At 55.6% G+C, this 15,266-nt stretch overlaps 1 protein-coding gene across 1 annotated transcript in view; it reads left to right on the top strand.

The window, feature by feature from the left end:
- LOC131278787 (disks large homolog 5-like) overlaps positions 1-7,700 on the top strand; it is a 90,927-nt gene extending 83,227 nt beyond the window's left edge. The window contains 5 exon segments of the mRNA XM_058299247.2: positions 3,135-3,281; positions 3,571-3,698; positions 4,710-4,819; positions 5,471-5,580; positions 7,060-7,700. Coding sequence (XP_058155230.1) covers positions 3,135-3,281; positions 3,571-3,698; positions 4,710-4,819; positions 5,471-5,580; positions 7,060-7,163 — 599 coding nt within the window. The 3' untranslated portion in view covers positions 7,164-7,700.
- The last annotated feature ends 7,566 nt before the right edge of the window (positions 7,701-15,266 follow it).

Raw genomic sequence — 15,266 nt, forward strand, 5'->3', positions numbered from 1 at the left:
TCTGCTCTACTCCTGTTCCTTTGTGCTTTTGACCATGCCCGTTTATCTTTGACATGTTTTTTTCTCCGTTTTCTGTCTCTTTTCTTCTCTCTATGTTCCAGTATGTATGTTTTCTACTGGCCTTTTTTCTTAGTTCCTTAATCTCCTCTTCTGTTGTGTCCAGTATGTTCTTAATTTCATAAATTGCATCTTTTAATTCTAGCGTTTTCATTTGCTTCTTCATTAGTAGATTTTAATTCCCTGGTGAAATTTTCCTTCTTGTTATCTGTTTTCTTAAACGTATCAATCACATTAATTTTAAAGACTGGGTCATCATTCTTCCTGGTTATCTGTGAGTCTCCTATTGTCTTTCTTTTTTCTCCTGGAATACCTGGTCATCTTTGGCTGAAATGTCAGCATTTAGGAAATTGTTGGGGCCCTGTCCTCCAGAGCAGTGGCGGGTCACCTTGCTGCAGGCAGGCACTGAACGGACCTGAGGCTGAGCTGCAGCTTTTGTGCAGTTGGAGGTTCATCCTGAAATCTAGGCATGGCCCTTCAGTGGTCCCGTCTGAGCCTGGGGTGTCATTTAGGCCCCTCCTTGCTAGCTGTCCTTGACTCCCTGACTCTGTCTCCTCAGCACCATGAGACTGCAGGGACCTCAGTTCTGCAATTTAGTGACTTTCTTAAACTCTCAGCTTCTTTTCTCTGCTTAGGAATTTGGCAAATGACTTTAAGAAAAAACGGGTGAATATCAGGCTTAGTTCTTTGCCTCTCCCTTCTCTCTGGAATCCTGGCCCCTCAAGCCCTGGCTGCCTTGGCAATCCTAAACTATATTTCATCTCACCTGCTTGGTGGTTGCCAACAGCTCTGCTGGCTTCTTTGCCTCTCGCTTATACTCCAAAAACTGCAAATGCTGTGTTGGAGGGAGGCTTACTGTTTCGGGGTTCCCTTCTCCCCAGGATCTTGCATCTCAATTCCTGGTTGCTTCAACAGCTCTGTGATGCCTCCAGAAAGGTGTTTCTTCTTTTATGTGGCATTTGAATTCCTGCTTTAGTTCATTGGTTCCAGCTGCCGCGTGTGTCCCCAGAAGGCCTCCTCCTCGTGATTGCACACCCACCATCATGGGCTGTCCACCGCCACGGAGGACGGGCTGGCCTTGTCCCTGACCCCTTAGGGACCTGTGCAGGCATGTCTCAGGGCTATGCACTGAGCACTGGTGCTTCCTTTTCAAGAGGTCATTACGGTACGGACGGAGCCCCTGAGACCACCCCTCTGCTCTGCCCTGGTTAGCTGTGACCTCGGAACACCCACAGTTCTTTGGGCCTCTAACTTACCTGGTTAGATTCAGTGATAGGAAAGATGCTCTCTAGCCCTACGATTCTGTAATTGTGAGGACTTCTGATGGGGATTAGTCAGGGAGGAACGTGCATCTGTTAAATGGGTGTTAACAGTAGTTAAGAGAATATGGTTCTTGTTCAAGTAAGTTAAGGGAAATACTGATTTAATGTCCAGAAACGGGGGAATGGATGCATATTCGTGAAGCTCAAAAGGAGTAAATGAGATATGTCTGAATCAGCTTGGGTGCATTCCAGAAACAGAACACTAAGTCAAAGAGTTGCAGAATATATTATCATGCTATTTTTGTCAAACACATGCAATAGCAATATATAGTTTTATGAATATATAAAAATCAACGTTTGAGAATAACAAAATGACTGGAAGGATATGCTTCCATCCCATAATATTAGTCACCTCTGAAGAGGCCAGTAGGGGACCAGGATTGGGAAATGGGCATCAAAGAGGACTTTAGCTTTATCTGTAATTTTTTTTTTTCTTTACGCAAGAAGATGTTCGTCTCTTCTTGGAGGAAGATCTTTTTCCGGGGACTCCTTAGATATTTTCCCAAATGCGTGGAGGTTCTCAGGTGGTGAATGTGATGTGTGTGGCGTTTCCCAAGCTTATTTGACCACCACATCCTCCCTCACTTTTTTTTAAAACAGATTGTCTTGTGACTCTGGCCTTCTGTGGAACACTAGGTTGTTTAGAGAGCCACATGGATGGGCGTGGACAACTGGCAGTCAAAAAAGCCACGCTTGGGGCAGGTTGAGGGAGCGGGGAGACCTGCTCAGCCTCGCCCTCAGGCCTGCCTGCTGCTCAGCCTGGCGCTGGCCCTCGCCCTCACCTGGCGCCCTGCACATCCCTCCATGCTCCGCCTCGGGCCCAGCTGTCATCCCGCCCACTCCCGGGCCTTCTGGTGGCCTCTTCATCCCCTACTCCAACCCCTAGCGTTTGTTCCACCCCCTGCTGCTATCTGGAGGCCCTTGTTCCGCTGCCTAGTGTTGTTAAGCAGCTCTTGTGTTGTCTCTTCACATCGGTTATCTCCTGGTGCCAGGCAGAGTCTGAGCTTTCTATTGTGCACTCTTTGTACTTCTGAGATGCCAACGCGGTGACTTGAACCAGCTGGATGCAAAGAAGATGCTTGCAGGTTTTGAGGCACAGTATTCTCCTGCCAGGGCTTTTATGTCCATTATGTGGGACGCAGGGTGCAGTGTATGCTGCTTCAACTGCCTTCACTGAGACCGAACAACCGTGTCTTAAACTTGATGAGAAGCTTGTTTCTGTCACCTCTAACTGTCCAAGCTGGTGGGTTGCCTGGGGGAGGCGCTGTGTTGTGGGGTCCGTCCAGGGGCCCAGTTCCCTTCTGTCTTGCGGCCGTTTCCAAAGGCCTGTCTTCACCTTGGTGGTCAGGGCTGGCTCTGGCCAGGGCTGGCTCCAGCACCCTTCATCCCAGCCGATGGGGAGGGAGCTGGGAAGTGGCAGCTGCAGCTGCTCACACCCCGATGACCAGGCCTGGCTAAGCTCAGACTTTATCTCAAGAGGAGCTTGGATACTGGGTGGAAGGAAAGCAGGCACGGGGCACACAAGGAAGCATGTGAGAGCTGAAGGACCGGGGGACACTTGGCTGTTCATGTGGGGGAGAGAACTGTGTTGGTCTCCAGGAACAACAGAGGGGCCCCATTGCCCCTGCCTGCAGGAGAGTCCCAGGCAGCAGGGACGAGTTGGTCCCCAGCCGGGCTGTGGATCCGTGTGACGGACCCCACAGATCCATCGGGGAGTGATGGAGCCTGGTGATGCCCCCGCCTTCTCTCCTTCAGATCCGGCGAGCAGCCTGGCCTATCAGCGGGTGCAGAAGGTCGAGTGCACATCCCTGCGGCCCGTCCTGGTTCTGGGGCCTCTGCTGGACGTGGTGAAGGAGATGCTGGTGAACGAGGCGCCCAGTAAGTTCTGCAGATGCCCCCTTGGTAAGGGGTGCCCCCTCGCCTGCCGGGCACGTCTGTCCCTGAGTCAGCCAGAGCAGGCTGTTCCGGAGCCTTCCCTAGAGGACAGGCGACCACAGACTGGGTCAGATCAGTGTGCGGCCCCGGCCCTGCCTCCCCCGGGGTGAGGGCAGTGGCGTGTCCCTGAAGCGCTGGTGCACAGCGGGCTTCGTTGCCCCTTCGGGGCCGGGGGAGGCTGTGAGGGCTAACAGTGCCCAGTACCTGGAAGGGGCCTTGGGGTGCAGAGTCCTGATGCCACGTGCCTGCCTTGCAGAGGTGATGAAGGCCTCCCAGCAGGCCATCGAGCGGGGCGTCAAAGACTGCCTGTTTGTCGACTACAAGCGGAGAAGCGGGCATTTCGACGTCACCACGGTGGCTTCAATAAAAGAAATCACAGAAAAGGTATCCCCCACGTTAGGCCGCGGGGAAGAGGCCTGACTGTGTGTCGGGATTGGGCGCCCCTGGCTGCGTCAGGGCCCTTTGCCTGTGCATCCCTGCCCTGCGTGTCTCTAGAGCCCCCACCCCCAGCTCTTCCCACAGCTTCACGGAGCTCATCCACATGCTCTCTGGCAGAATCCACCTGCCTGCGGCCTGCCCTCGTTGGCTCTTGGCGCCAGGGCAAGCTTGTGGCCGCTCCCCCTCCGAGGAGGTAGATGAGAGCTTTGAACTCCAGGGAAGAGCCTCCTGCAGGGAATTCTGAAACAGATTCTGCTGAACCTGTGAGCAGACTCTTAGGTTTGTGTGCCTCGTCTGGAGGCCAGTGCGCAGCTTCCAGCACGGCCGCCTGGGGGGCCCTGCCTCCATACCGTTGCTATCTAGCTCTGTATGCATTTGAACGCCCTCAGGTCCATTTGTCGGGAAGCCCGAGAAAAAGACTGGTGGCTCTGCAAGGCGTGTTGGAAAGACCCCGGCAGAGCAGGGGACTCGGGGTCCCCTTAGGACTTGTCCTTCTCAGTCTCTGCGACTGGGGCTGGCCAGTCCACCTCTTTGGGTTGGTTCCTCCTGTTGAAGGAGTTGGCCTCTTGCGGCTCTAAGTGCACACTGCCCTGTGGGGGCGGAAGAAGGGACTCCCCGGTGCAGCTTCAGGGGTGTTTGGTGCAGCTTCAGGGGTGTTTGGGGCGGGCGGCCCAGGCACAAGCCTGTGGCCTTTCATTGTCCCCCATTCAGCCTGGAGGCTCAGGGGACCCAGGGAACGTATGTCAGTCACAGCCATGCAAAGCCACACTCCCCTCCAGGACGCTCCAGCTCTTCATTTGTTGGGTCTGGCAGAAATAAGGCCTCCGGGCTGGGGGTGTGGTTGGGATCCCAGAAGTTCCCCACACCTGGGCGAAGGCAGGGAAGGAAGTCTGGATTTGGGCTGCGCCGCCCTCTCCTCGCCCCTGCCTGTGGCACTCACGCTCCCTCCTCCCCCAGAACTGGCACTGCCTCCTGGACGTCGCGCCCCACGCCATCGAGCGGCTGCACAACATGCACATCTACCCCATCGTCATCTTCACCCACTACAAGAGCGCAAAGCAGATCAAGTAGGTGCCGCTGCCCCAGGGCTCGGCCTGGACGGTGAGGGCTGGGGGCCGGTGGCCCTGGTTGCGGGGGGCAGCGAAGGAGAGGCAGGAGGTGCTTGGAGGAGGAAGGGAGGGGCCGTGCCCCTCGTGGGCCCTGTTCCATTTCAGCCAGGCCGCTTTAACTGTGTCCCCTCCTCCAGGCAGCCCCTCAGCCCTGCTCAGGGGCCACACGGTTCCTTCGCACACCCAGCTTTGTCTGCACAGCCCCTTCCCACCTCTCCGCCCCCCTTTCCTCTTCTGCTCACTTTGGGGCTCAGAGGACACAAAGGGCCGGCAGAGCCAGGCCGACCCGGATCGGCCTCAGGCCGGCTCTGCTCTCGCTGAGGTGCCGTTTCCTCGGGGTGTCCTCAGCCCGCCAAGGCTGCTTCTCCTTTTACCTTCCTGGGCTCCCACGCATTGGGGGCCAGCTGGCTGTCACTCTCTGTGCACACACTGGGCCCCCCACTGTTCCCTCTGCCTAGAGCCCCGACAGGACCCGCGGGCTGTTGCTCTGCTTTCTGAGGTGCTCCTGGGGCGCCCCACAGCCTGGGGGATGCCCCTTCCCCTGGACGAGGAGAGGAAAAAGAGGGCCTTGGAGGGGAGAGGCTCAGCCTATGCTGAGTGTCCCACCAGGGAGCAGAGGGACCCCATCTACCTGAGGGACAAGGTGACTCAGAGGCATTCCAAAGAGCAGTTTGAGACGGTGCAGAAGATCGAGCAGGAGTATGGCAGGTACTTCACAGGTAGGTGCCAGGCACGGCGAGGAGGAGCCGGAGGCTTCCAGGGCGTCTTTCCTGAGAGCAGGAGGAGTCCGGGCTCACGGGCCGCCTCCCGGGCCTGGTTGCAGGCACCTCTCACCGCAGCTGAGGTGTTGGAGTTTCCGTCGCTGGGCGACACTGGGCGTTTTAAGATGGAAATGTAAAGTTCTCTGAGCTGCGCACCTGGTCGCCAGCTGGTCTTTCTCACCCACCTTCTTAGTGGGCAGCCGTGGGTCCGTCTCGGGGCCTGGGAACCACGTAGCGCAGCTCCTGGGTCCCTGCGGCCCCGGATCCGAGCACTCCCTGGCGAGCAGGCAGCGTGTGCGCCGTGGTCGTCTGTCCCCCCAGTGGTCAGTTTCGGCCACGGGGTTGTGTGAAGAAAACCCATCTCTGGGCTCTGAAACAAAACAAAAAAACCATGGCTCCAACTTACCTGCTGCCTTTTTCCTTCCTGGTTTTCAGCCTCTTCAGTAAAATCAGACACTCGTAGGGGGTTAACGTTTTGGTCGTGGGAAGAAAGGGGCAGTGAACTTGAATCGTGGAGTGGGTTGTGATCTAGAACAGGGCTTCCTTCTTTTGCCCCCCCCGTGGTCAGGGGTGCATCCGTGTGTTTTAATTTCCAGTCCATAGTCCATCACAGACCAGTCCTTTTGTCAAACACGTTAAAAGCAAATTACTAGAGACAAACCTTAAAAATCCCCCAGACTTGGAAAATGCGAGCTCTCTTTTTTATTGCATTCAACTGACACAAAGTTATCCTGCCCGTCTCTGGCGGCTTCTGCACACTGTCTGCTTCCACTCTCACCTCTGGCAGCCGGGGCCTGCTTGTGGCCAGCGCTGTTCTGCGCAGCTTGGAGGTGCGTCGCCCCGATCCACGTCCACCGAACCTGTGGTTGAAGCCTGCAGGGCAGAGCTGGGCCAGAGTGGAATGCATTTCATTGGCTTTGCTGGAATCTTCTCTGGGCCTGGAAGCCTGACCCCTTAAACTCATCCTAGTTCCCTTTAGAATCCCTCTACCGACTGGGCCACACAACACCCACCCTTCCTCCCCTAAGCGGCTTTCCATGTGCTGGGATCCCCCAGCCCGGGGAGTTATTGGGGCGGTGGGCAGTGTGTGCGCGGGGCCAGGCCCTGGCCGCCTGGGTTGCAGGATAAACCGGAGCCCAGCCCAGCCTTGTTGGAGCCTGTGTTTCCAGCCACCTGCTGAAGAGCCGACCAGATGCCGCTGGAGGGACAGGGGGGATGCGGAACTGATGTGCGCTCCACTCTTCTATTTTTTGTCTTCTATCTTTTTATTTATTTTTTCATGATTCTTTCTCCTCCCCACCTTCTTGCCTGGTGGAGGAGAGTGGGGTGGGCGGGGGGCAGGGGTGCCACAGAAGCTCAGAGCAGGCAGCAAAAGGGGCCTTAAGACCCCAGGCCCTCCCTCTGAGCTGAATGTGTGTTTGGGGGGCTCTTTTGCAGGGGTCGTCCAGGGAGGAGCCCTCTCAAGCATCTGCACGCAAATCCTGGCAACGGTCAATCAAGAACAAAATAAAGTCCTGTGGATCCCAGCCTGCCCGTTGTAGGGAAACCTCGTCCTGTGAAGAGACTGCACATGTTCTGCCTGCGTGAACCCGTGGCTCAGCTCTCTTTAGCGACTAAAACCAGAAAACTGCACGGGAGCGTGAAGGGGAGGCTCCCACGAGCACAGGATCCGGAAGCTCCCGCCCAGGTGACGGAGGGTGGCGGCCAAATGGATCCAGGCCTGGGCAGCGGACCGCGCTCCTCGCACCTGTGTGCTTAAGACTCGACTGAACAAAAACACACAAAAGACTTTCGACAGAGGGGTTCAACACCAACCTTTCTTTCTCCAGCCAATCAGAGATGCTGCAAAGAGAACCTTCCAGATCACAAGTTTACAAGCCTTTTCTAAGTATTTGGCGGTTTCTGTTTACTTGAACGGCTTCACGTTGTTGGTGCCAAGCCCCTGCCCCGCCTCCCCTCCATCTTTCTGCCCCATCTGTTTCTTTTCCTGCTTTCAGCGAAACGACTCTGGAACCTCACTAGCGGCTGCTTTGCTCCGGGAGGTTCTCGGTGGGACCAGAGCTGTGGCAGCCTTCCTCCTGTCAGGGAGGGCCCCGTGACCGCAGGTGCTCAGGCCATTTGAGGTGGCAGATCCAGTGCCTTTGTGGAGTCGCCTCGCCAGCGGCAGCGTCCCCCCCTGGGGAGGGAAGACTGCTTTAGCAGTCCAGTAAACTCGCCTCTCTCCTCCTCTCCTGCCTTCCACAGCCTCTCGTTTTTTCCTCCATCTGGGTTTATCCTTTAAGCATTTGGTCCCTTGGAGCTTCGTAGACTCCCGGTGACAGGTTCTGTTCAGCTAGGGCCACTGTGTACCGTTGGGTCCTGCGGCGGCTTGCTCGGTCGGTAGAGGTGGGGTCTGGCTGCGGACGAGGGGTCGGTCCAGCTCTGGACGAGGGGTCAGTCCCACTTGGGACGAGGGGTCGGTCCGGCAGCAGACGAGGGATCGGTCTCACAAGGGGTTGCGCGGTTCAGCTGACGGGGTCGCCCGGCGAAGCCGGCGACGAAGGGGTCGCCCGGAGAAGCAGGCGACGAACTGGGGACAAGGGAGGCCAGGCCCTTGTCGGGGGCTCTCAGGACTGGAGGGCGCACGGCAGAAGAACCACCGTGGAGACAAGGTAAACACGCAAGTCCACTTTACTGAGGGAGAGGCAACAGTTTTATAGGGGCTGGGGAAGGCTGATTGGTCGAAGCCACGCCCTGTTCTGATTGGTTGCCGGCGAAAGGTCAGTGGGCGGTACTGGACGGGGGAGGGCTGGTGGTTAGGGATTGGCTGTCGCTGTTGCTGGGGGAAGGGGCAGGGTTTAGGGATTGGTGGCTGCTGTTGCTGGGGTGGAGGGCAGACTGGATTTCTCCACCCACGCCTGGCTGTTGCTGCTGTCGGGGGAAGGGAAAAGGGCGGGCTGGATTTTTCCGCCCACACCTGGCTGTTGCTGCTGTCGGGGGAGGGGAAAAGGGCAGACTGGATTTCTCCGCCCACGCCTGGCTGTTGCTGCTGTTGGGGGAGGGGAAAAGGGCAGACTGGAATTTTCTGCCCACGCCTGGCTGTTGCTGCTGTCGGGGGAGGGGAAAAGGGCAGACTGGAATTTTCTGCCCTGCGCCTGCGCAGGGAGAAGGAAGAAGAAGGGTGCCGCCCCACAAGGCATCGTGTGGCGCCATCTGGGAGGAGGGGCGGCTGCGGAAGCATGGCTGCCGAGAAGGGGAGACCTGAGGGCACTCTGCGCCCATGCCGAGCTCCCTTCAGGGGTGGCGGTGGGTCCGACCAGCCACCCTATTATGGTGGCAGCGGCTTGGCCTGCCACGGCCGCTCCCCTGCCAGACCAGCAAAGCACACTTCAGCCCGAGGGGTGACCGCAGGGTCCTTTTTAGGTTCTGTAGTTGGCGACAGCCTTGACCAGTGGAGATTTTGCGGGGTGCCTCATAAGCTATTACATTCTAGAGTGTGGCGAGTGCATTGGCGCATTCTATGCTGAAACTAAAACTGAAACAAGGGCCTCTCCAGTCTAGGTGGCAGCCGTCCCTGCCTGCACCGGGCCCCATGGAGGTGTCTCCATTTGGGGCTGGCTTGCACTGCCCATGCCGGGCGTCTTGGGCGGAAGGGTTGAGGTGTCCTCCTAAAGCTGTGCGTCCTTTTCCCAGGTACTGTACGGGGCTCTGTGGGAGCGTGCCCTGCCTTTTCATCCTGTTCCTAACATTTCATTTTCCTAGCAAGAAATCCGATTTCATTTTATTCTTTGTAATTCTAGACATTAGATTGTAGTTTAACCATTACTGACTTTTTTTTTTTAAAGGGATATATTTTCTTGCACAGTTGTTCAAAAAGAAGTTTCAGTCCTCAATGCTGTCCTTTGTTTTATAGGTACAAGTTTTCTAGCTCACACAATTAAGAAAAACTGTAGACTAGGTCTCGCCGTGTTACCTTCAGGCCCCTCGGGGGTGGTTTCTCGGAGCCTCGGGCTGCCTCGGGCTGAGGGTGGTACGTGGGAGCAGACAGGTACTGTTCTGGCAGACTGGGATTTTCTGTACTAAAATGTTACTTTGTATCAAAAGTTAAACAGACTTTAGTACGACAAATAAAGGTCAATTTCTATAACTTGTGTGTGCAGACACCTGTGTTTCCCTTGGTTTCGTGCCTTCCTGCGCCCTCAGCTTCGCCGGTTTCCTAAAACTTGCCACAGCTTCCTTCCTCTGCAGAGCGTGGCTGCTGGGCGACGTTCTTCCCAGCTCAGGACGATCAGGAGGCCCTCGGACCTGCGTCCTCAGCCTGTGTCATCCTTCCCCTCTGTCCAGCATTGAATAGGCATGGTGGCCGAGGCCACCGTTGCCCCAGGCAACGGATTTGGGGCCTTAGAGCCTGCCCTCTGGCCTGCAGGTGTGGGCTTGGGGGGGCGGGGGGGGCAAAATGGAAAGGGGGCAGTGAAGCTGAGTGCTCGGGGGCCCTGCAGGATGCCAAGGTCCTGCTGTCCAGTCAGCGCTTCATCTGCAGGGGACCAGGCCCAGGCCACGCCCAGCCTGCCAGGCAGGGTCAGCAGGGCTTCCAGCCGCCTGGCCCCAAAAGCCCCTGCGCCGGGGTGGTGGGGAGGCCCCTGGGAGGCCAGCACTGGCCTCAGATGGACAGAGGCCTGAGGCAGAGCAGAGGCCGCCTTCCCTGCTCTTTGGGCTTGGAGGGGCTTGAGGGCAGAATGTTCTAGAAAAACCAACTGCTGGCGTGGTGGCTGGGCCCATGGGGGAAGATTTGGTTTTGGCACCTCCCTCGTCCCTCCCTCCGCTGTGGACCTGCAGCCTTGGCCCCCTGGGGGCTACGGGAGCTACAGAACTGAGCTGGGCTCTGCTCTTGAGTGGGTGGGAGCTGGGGCAAATCCTCAGCCCCTGCATTTGCCCGGGTGTCCTCGGCCGTGGGGCCTGGCCCTGCACTGCCATGACCCAGGGCCAACCTCAGAGCGGGCAGCTGCTCCACGGATTTTAAGCCCCCCCCCACCAGCAAATGGGGCTAGGGGGTGGGGGGTAGTGCAGGGGGAGGGGGCATGGCTACTTGTTTAGGAAGGGCTCGGTTACAATGCCAAAACCTTAGCAGCGGATGAGATTTTATTTTATTTAGACTTCTGTATTTTCCAAATTTTCTGCAGTGAACTTGGTTTTATTTTATAATTGCAAGGGGAAAGATGCTCAGCTGTTTAAAATGGAGGGCCCGTTACATCACTGAGATCACAGGTCGTTCACCTGGGCCCGCTGAGGCCTTGCCGGGGGCCCTGCCGGGTAGTGCTGAGAGGAGGGGTTCACCTCACCCATGTGAGAGGCTCGTCTCTGAACCCCCCAGACACTGCACTTGGTGGGTGCTGGTTCCACAGCCAGATGGGCCCTGCCCCAAGTTGGTGTGTGTCTCATGTGAACACCGTCATTCTAGATCATTCTAGAAGGGCCCAGCCAAGAAGTCGGAGAGACAGAGCTGATGATCGGCTCTAACCACGAGGCCTTGGACGAACGGCGCCTCCGCATCTCTGCCTTCTGCTGATCAGAGCAGACACCTATGACTCTGTGGTACGGGGAGGCAGCAGTGGACTTGCAGAGGCTGAGGAAAACCCCGGCAGCCTTGACTCACCTGACTTTTTCTTGTGAGGTGGAGGAGACGCCCACATACCTAACGCTGAGGAGCGGCCACTAAGATGAAGGCCTGACTGAGGCCAAACGGCAACCGACCAGCCCGGAGATCGGCACTGGGAAGCCGAGCTGCGCCTCCTTGGGGGTTGACAGGGCAGGGGGCCACCTGGGCCAGGGGAGTCAAGGCTGGAGAGAGGTAGGCAGGGCAGGGTGGGGCCAGAGCAAGCATGGATTCAAAGTCGGAGCAGGGCCTGGCGCTGGAATGACGGTCCTCTCGGGGCAGGGGCATGCGAAGAGGATCCTGGGAGCAGGGTGGACCCGTGTTGCTGCTTGCTGGCCCTGGCTCCCCGCGGGTTTCCTCAGCGTATTTAGTCCACGTGCTCGCTCACCTGCTCGCACCCTCTGGGATTTCCTCTCTGGCCTCTTGCTGTCAGACCTTCCCCTTCAGTTCTTGCTAGTATGGGTCTATGCCTTTTGATCTGAATCCCCCCCCAAATGATATTCTCATGCGTGCAGAAGAGCATTTACAATCCAAATGGGCAGTTGCACGAAGAAGGAAACAAACGGGGCACCCAACACCTTAGGTGAGGGGGTGGAACACTGTCACTGCCTCGGGAGCCCTCCCGCCTTCTCCACCAAAGCAAGCCCCGCCCTGACTTAGGGGTATCATCTACGCCCCTGTGGAGCTATCTTGGAACAGTATATTGCTCAGTTTTGAAAACTGAGCTTCAGGCACAAACCCAGCTATGTGGGGACAATGCCCTAGTTGGCACCATTGGATGAAGTCTGCCAGAGAAGGCGAGGGGATCTCGGGGTCACAGTGGACTTCAGCTTCCCTGGTAATTGACAAGAGCTGCTAACGGAGAAGTCAGTGAGCGGGGGATTGAGTGGGCCCTGGGAACAAAAGGCCACCACTGTTGGGGCGGGTACCAGCACAGTCCCCAGACCAGGTACTGGTTGTCTGGCAGAAAGATGGTCAGAGGGAGTGGGCTGCTTTTGTTTGTTTTTACACCCGCTACAACTGCCCTGTAGGTTTCTCCTGTGGGAGGAGAGGAGGACCTGCAGCTGATTTATTTAGAGAGCAGGGAGTTCATCAGCCCATTGTCAAGGCCAACGTGATAGAAGTCCAGAACTGGGCTGCGACCGCCTCACCGTTGGTGCTAAGCAGACACCCAGGCTGCAGGGGCCACGGTGCAGGCAGCTCGGGACATCCTGGCTTGAGGCCCTGCCCCAAACTGGCTAGTTTGTCTTCCGGGTTTGGTGCCAGCTGTCAGCCTGGTACTTCTCCCCACTTCCTGAGAATTTACTGGGAATTTTCACCATCTATTTCTGATTTTCCCTTCTTGCTCTTCTTTGTCACACTCCTGTTGCCTGCATCATGTGTGAAGACAAAAGGTTAACGCAGATCCAAATTCCTTCTCCACGGAAAGGTGATTACTCCCAGGACTGTTTTCTGGGAAAGCTCTGGGCCGAGAAGAAGGCAGCGCCGAGTGTTTCCCATTGCCTACATATGTACGTGGGCATTGGGAAGCCCTGGAGAGGACGCACAGGCCCCCCCGGGCTCCCGAGGGCCTCGGTACCGACCCCTGGGGAGCTGCCCCTGGATCTGGAGCTTTGATTGCTCGTGTTGGAGACCCTGGACTGGTCCCCGCATTTTCCCGTCCCCTAGGTTTTGTCTTTACGGTATTCTTTCAGAGAGATTCCCTCAACTTTTCATCTTTTGAATCCTTCAGTTGGTTTTTTGGTTTTGCTATCGTTTTTATTTTCCAAGAACTCTTTCATTTTCTGAATATCCATTTTTCTAGCATCTTGTAATTGTTTCAATTATGACGTGTTCTCATCTGAGCATAGTTTAGTTTCCTTCCTCTTCCCACCATATTTCTAATTCCTCCGAGGTTGTTTTCTTTCTTAATTGCTCGTTTCTTTATTAGAAGCTTTAACCTCAGGTATCTGGTACTCCTGGGTTGCCTTGGTTGATAAGCATGAGAGAGGGAAGCTCCAGAACGCACGGTAGGATTGTCATCTCTGCCTTTCACGCTAAGGACCTGGCTGCACTGTTTGTTGGGGAATCTCAGTGAAGGTCTTTCTAGGTTTTTCTTCTGGAGTTTGTCAGATTCCCTAGAGGAGTCTTTCCGCTCCTGACTGGAGGATAAGGCTGGCAGCGTTCTGTGAGCCCAGTGGGCGCTTTGCAGTCAGCGCTCAGTGGGGCGCGTGCGGTCACAGTCCTGTTGTTCAGTGTGGTACCCACGCTGCCAGCTGTGCCTGGCGCCCTACTGCAGAAAGCCTCTCTCACTCCAAGGAGAACCCTCCATGCTTCTGCTCAGTTGAGGGGGAGCCAGGAGCCCTGTAGCTTGGAATCTGGGTCTGTTTCCCACCCAGCTCTTCCTCATTTCTTCCCCCAAGTTCTAGAAGTAACCACGCAACAGTTCCTTGCCCTCTGCAGACTTGGGATTTGGCATTCTCCGATCTGCTGAGTAATTCATCACTGGCCCATCTACTTTTCAGTTTCTGAAATGATTTTGCAGTCATTGCCTCCCCAGCCGTCTTCATATTTCTAGGTTTGTCTTTTTAAAAGCAGTTCTTTTACTGTATTTCTGTGTTTTCTTAGAGTTTTAGGAGGCACAAAATTAAGTTTATGTATCAATCTGCTTCCTTAACCCAGAAGTAAGTTTTGTATTTCTTTATATTCCTTTATTATTTACTTTGCTCATCGTTTACTGGGGTCTTGGACAGAGCTGGAAGGCACGCCTCATTCTTTTAACAGCAGCATCCTGTTGCAGTTGGAAGGTGTGTCTGTCAGGTTCAACCAGAGGAGGAGAACCAGTAAGAACCTGTACAGCATAGATAAGCTATGCGTGTGGATTTCTTGCGAGGACTTGGCCTGCGTGAGTGCGGGTGCTGGCTAAGCTGCTCCTAAGCCCCGAGGGTTGGCGGGCAAGGCGAGGAGGGTCACGGGCAGGGTGGCGCTCTCGGGCGCTGGCCGAAGCTGTTGTCTGCAGGATGTCAGAAAAGGAAGATCACAAGCCACGTGGGGCCCCACAAGCACAGCCGAGGCCGTTGTCCCCGGGTGGAATTTCTTCCTCCCGGGGATCCCTCTGCTGCGTGGAAGGCCTTTTGCCTGGTTGCATCGGGCTCACCGAGGTTATCCAGGATGCTCGCTTACCCCGAGTCTGCTGATGAGGGGCTCCAGCGACACTGCGCAGCGCCTCCCCACCACCCCCTAGCGTGGCGCCTGAGGACCTGGGCACTGGATCCTGGCAAGGCCCATGTCCAGCAGCCATCACCTGGGTTTAACAACTTCACTGTTCCCAACAAACAGGCACTGGGATCAAGTGGTTTTTGTGTTGATGGACTTATTTAAATTTATCCTCATAGAAGCTTCTGTGAGGAGTTCACAGACAAGCACGCCAAGGCTTTGAGCAGTCAGGGTAGATTGCCTAAGCCCTTTTCGTGATGTCCTGGCACCTTTAGGGAGGAGAGAAAACATGTGCTTGCTTTGGAGTGGGCCTCTTTGGCCCCTCTCAGATGCTGATCCTTGCAAGAAAATCGTAGCAGCAGTCATCAGCTGCTCTGAGGAAGTAAACCACCTTAGCTATTTTTATGCACACCATTTAAGACAAGTAAAGGTGCACAGAGATGCTGGGAACTCTGTGACTGCCGTCAAGCAGTGGGATGAAGGGCCCGGGTCCCTCCTTCCCCCAGCACATCTGGAGTCACGGCTGACGTCCATCTGCCCCTGTGAGCATGGAATGATCTTTTTAGTTTTTTTTCTTTAAAGAACAGAACCAGAGCGGCTTTGAGTTGAGCAACAATGTGTGCTGGTATTGGTTCTCCACGGAAATATAAAAATGATAAAACTAAAATTGTCAGATGTTTGACTGGAAGGGACAGTGTGTTTTTTAACTAACTTTTTTGGAAAATTACCTTCAATAATTAGAACAAAGAGAATATTGTTTAACTTTTGCATTTTGCAAGCTTACATTTTTTTTTTAAGATTTATTTATTTCTCTCCC

The sequence above is a fragment of the Dasypus novemcinctus genome, chromosome 6, assembly GCF_030445035.2.
Source record: "Dasypus novemcinctus isolate mDasNov1 chromosome 6, mDasNov1.1.hap2, whole genome shotgun sequence".
Classification (NCBI taxonomy): Eukaryota; Metazoa; Chordata; class Mammalia; order Cingulata; family Dasypodidae; genus Dasypus; species Dasypus novemcinctus.